This window comes from Coregonus lavaretus, assembly GCF_964263955.1.
Source record: "Coregonus lavaretus genome assembly, chromosome: 8".
Classification (NCBI taxonomy): Eukaryota; Metazoa; Chordata; class Actinopteri; order Salmoniformes; family Salmonidae; genus Coregonus; species Coregonus lavaretus.
The window spans coordinates 48,424,160-48,428,799 of NC_139995.1; the positions used below are offsets into that span (position 1 = coordinate 48,424,160).

The following is a 4,640-nucleotide window of genomic DNA, read 5'->3' on the forward strand; positions in this document are numbered from 1 at the left end:
AGTAGGTGTGTCCAAACTTTTGACTGGTAGTGTAGGTTAGTTAGAAAGTAAGTACTACTATATGTTCCGTGACAGTGAGGAAAATGTAATTGTGACAGAGAACCAATTGTTCTGAATGCCATAGCCAACCAATATACATCAAAAGCATACATCATGATGAATGTGAACGTACAAAATTAAAACATTGCATTTGATAAAATATGAATACATCGCATTTTTATGCATTAAATCTCTGAAGATCAAATCAGTCAGAAATAATTAGTGTACAGAAAAACAGAACAGAATGAAGCATCACATCTGGGGACCGTCACCATCAGCATGACTAGCATCTATGTGGCTCCTACCACAGTTTACACAGCTCAGCAGTACCACTGACAGAAAACCCAGGATAGAGGGGCTGAGTGAATGTGGTCTGGACTCTGTGGAGGAGGGTCATTGTGTCAGAAACACTGTAGAAGGACAGAGTACCTGCCTTGTGGTCCAGGTACACACCTACTCTGGAGGACTGAGGGCCTGACACTTTAGTCTCAACATTATTGTGTCTGAAATGATAACCACCATTAATGCAAACTAAACTCCAGGACTTGTCATTGTGTCCAAATGCATTACCACTCCTTGTTCTGCTGATGTCTTTATATGAGACTGCTGTAAAAACCCACTTCCCACTCCACTTCACCTCCCAGTAACAGCATCCAGACAGACCCTCCCAACATAGCACCATCCGGTTGTTTATGAATCTGTCTGGATGATCAGGATATGGTTGTGCATGGCGTTTAGAGGTCACCTTTCTGTTCCCCTCAGACAGAGAGAGTTCTGTATGTGCTGTGTTTGAGTCCAGTGTGAGCTGACAGGAATATTGTAAGAATTGTTCTCTGGTCTTGGGCTCTGGAGGCAGTAAAACATCCACTTTATTGACTGTAGTGGAGATCTTGGTCCATTCTCCTTCAAGGAAGTCTTCTAGTTTCTCTCTCAACTCAGACACGGTCTTACTCGCATCTCCAAAGTTTTGAAGAGGACGGACAGCGATGCTGGGTAAATCTGAAGATACACTGGGACTGGAGAGAGACCGATAACTCTGGAGGAAATGGATGTGATCCTCTGTGTTTGAGAGCTGCTCCAGCTCAGTGCTTCTCCTCCTCAGCTCAGCTATCTCCTGCTCCAGTTGCTCCAGGAGTCCTTCAGCTAGACTCACTTGAGCCTTCTCTTGGGCTCTGATCAGCTCCTTCACCTCAGAGCGCCTTCTCTCAATGGAGCGGGTCATCTCAGTAAAGATCTTCTCACTGTCCTCCACTGCTGCCTGAGCAGAGCACTTGAGAGACTCCACAGCCTGTTGAAGCTCCTTCAGCACTTTCTCTCTCTCCTGGACTCTCTCCTGGACCTTCTGCTGACGCATCCCCAGCTGCCTTTGTTTCTCAGTCCTCTCTAATGCAGCTGACACTGCATCATGGCCTTTATGTTCATCCATTGTACAGATATAACAAACACACTGCTGATCGGTACGGCAGTAAATATCCAGCAGTTTGTCATGACGAGAGCAGATCTTCTCCTGTAGTTGTGCGGTGGCTTTGACCAGATTGTGCTTCTTAAAAGCAGGAACTTCATAGTGAGGCTGGAGGTGAGTCTCACAGTAAGAGGTCAGACACGCCAGACAGGACATGAGGGCTTTCTGCTTTCTGGTCCCAGTACAGAAATCACACGCCACATCTCCAGGTCCAGCATAGCACAGAGCAGGAGGGGGAGCAGCCTGGAGTCCTGTCTTCTTCAGTTTTTCCACCACCTCAGCCAACAAGTTATTTTTCCTCACAGCAGGCCTTGGAGTGAAGGTCTGTCTGCACTGGGGGCAGCTGTAGATCCCTTTGTCATCATCCTGATCCCACCAGCCTTCAATACAGATCCTACAGTAACTGTGTCCACAGTGAATAGTAACCGGCTCCTTCAGTAGATCCAGACAGACAAAACAACATAACTGGTCCTGGTCCAGCAGAACTCCCTGTTGAGCCATTTAGACTGTTGTTGTTCACTCTCAAACATACAGACGACACAGAGACTCAGATCAGTTTCATTTCCTCAGAAGATAATTTGTTGAAGGGGGAGGGACTTCCTGGTTCTGCCAGAGGGGTAGGGTTAAAGGGAGCGAGTGAGGGAGTGAGGAAGGGTTAGGGAGAGACAGAGAGAGAACTTCATATATCTTCAAGAGAGGACAGAGATTTGTGTTCCTAGGTTAGGGCCCTTAATATGGAATAAATCAAATAATGAACCTTCTCAAATGTGAGTTGTTAGAATATATGAAATAGATGTTGTTCAAAGTCTAAGGTTTTTGTGTAAAAAAGGAAGCCCTGATATAAAATCTATGGGTAACACTTTCTATGAAGTACATGTATAATGATTTATAACATCATTTTTAATGCCTTATAATATACTTCTAATGTATTATGAAACTGACTAGATGTGTGCATAATTACTTATACTTATAACGTCCTCTCACTGTCAACTGGGTTTATTTTCAGCAAATTTAACATGTGTAAATATCTGTATGAACATAACAAGATTCAACAACTGAGACATAAACTGAACAAGTTCCACAGACATGTGACTAACAGAAATGGAATAATGTGTCTCTGAACAAAAGGGGGGTCAAAATCAAAAGTAACAGTCAGTATCTGGTGTGGCCACCAGCTGCATTAAGTACTGCAGTGCATCTCCTCCTTATGGACTGCACCAGATTTGCCAGTTCTTGCTGTGAGATGTTACCCCACTCTTCCACCAAGGCACCTGCATGTTCCCGGACATTTCTGGGGGAAATGGCCCTAGCCCTCACCCTCCGATCTAACAGGTCCCAGACGTGCTCAATGGGATTGAGATCCGGGCTCTTCGCTGACCATGGCAGAACACTGGCATTCCTGTCTTGCAGGAAATCACGCACAGAACGAGCAGTATGGCTTGTGGCATTGTCATGCTGGAGGGTCATGTCAGGATGAGTCTGAAGGAAGGGTACCACATGAGGGAAGAGGATGTCTTCCCTGTAACGCACAGCGTTGAGATTGCCTGCAATGACAACAAGCTCAGTCCGATGGTGCTGTGACCCTCCACCTCCAAATCGATCCCGCTCCAGAGTACAGGCCTCGGTGTAACGCTCATTTCTTCGACTATAAACGCAAATCCGACCATCACCCCTGGTGATACAAAACTGCAACTCGTCAGTGAAGAGCACTTTTTGCCAGTCCTGTCTGGTCCAGCGACGGTGGGTTTGTGCCCATAGGCGACGTTGTTGCCGGTGATGTCTGGTGAGGACCTGCCTTACAACAGGCCTACAAGCCCTCAATCCAGCCTCTCTCAGCCTATTGCGGACAGTCTGAGCACTGATGGAGGGATTGTGCGTTCCTGGTGTAACTCGGGCAGTTGTTGTTGCCATCCTGTACCTGTCCCGCAGGTGTGATGTTCGGATGTACCGATCCTGTACAGGTGTTGTTACACGTGGTCTGCCACTGCAAGGATGATCAGCTGTCCGTCCTGTCTCCCTGTAGTGCTGTCTTAGGCGTCTCACAGTACGGACATTGCAATTTACTGCCCTGGCCACATCTGCAGTCCTCATGCCTCCTTGCAGCATGCCTAAGGCACGTTCACGCAGATGAGCAGGGACCCTGGGCATCTTTCTTTTGGTGTTTTTCAGAGTCAGTAGAAAGGCCTCTTTAGTGTCCTAAGTTTTCATAACTGTGACCTTAATTGCATACCGTCTGTAAGCTGTTAGTGTCTTAACGACCGTTCCACAGGTGCATGTTCATTAATTGTTTATGGTTCATTGAACAAGCTTGGGAAACAGTGTTTAAACCCTTTACAATGAAGATCTGTGAAGTTATTTGGATTTTTACGAATTATCTTTGAAAGATAGGGCCGTTTCATTTTTTGCTGAGTTTAGGTGGTTATAAAACTCTGTACAATATTTTACAGATAATTAATGGGGAAGTTCACCCTTAGATCTTATATGTTTTTGTCACGGATTCAGCCGAAGCTGTTCCTCCTCCTTGCTCGGGCAGGCTTCGGCTAGAATACTAGCTGCTACCAATCCATGTTTCTATGTTCGACTGGTTTTGTCTGTATTGGTCTCACCGGTTTCCCAATATGTAATTATGTCTTCCCTATTTAACCCTCTGGCTCACACTGTGTGTTGTGCGTGTTTGTTCATGTTTTGGTTGTCGTATGTGAGCGGGTTTGTTCCTCCCTGCGGAGGTATGTTCATTATGTTACCTACGAGTAAAGTACGTTTTTTGATTAGCTCTGTCCTGCGCCTGACTTCGTCCTACCGCATTACACTGACACCTTGACAGTTTTGTTCTATGAGATAATCTTCATCAGCTAACGTCACTTTTTGTGAATTTTAAAGCATTTATGTAGTGAAAAAAATCACAAAGTCTTCATTTTTTATTTTATTTTATTTCACCGTTATTTAACCAGGTAAGCCAGTTGAGAACAAGTTCTCATTTACAACTGCGACCTGGTCAAGATAAAGCAAAGCAGTGTGATAAAAACAACAACACAGAGTTACATATGGGGTAAAACAAAACATAAAGTCAAAAATACAACAGAAAATAGAAAATATATATACAGTGTGTGCAAATGTAGCAAGTTATGGAGGTAAGGCA

The 4,640-nt window shown here is 44.8% G+C and overlaps 1 protein-coding gene across 1 annotated transcript; it reads right to left on the reverse strand.

The window, feature by feature from the left end:
• Window positions 1–340: 340 nt before the first annotated feature.
• On the reverse strand, window positions 341–2,002 carry LOC311134078 (tripartite motif-containing protein 16-like; the record flags this gene model as incomplete). Its single annotated transcript, XM_084167669.1, has 1 exon — window positions 341–2,002. One exon carries the CDS (start codon window positions 2,000–2,002, stop codon window positions 341–343), a length of 1,662 nt encoding a protein of 553 aa, XP_084023795.1.
• Between the last annotated feature and the right edge of the window lie 2,638 nt (window positions 2,003–4,640).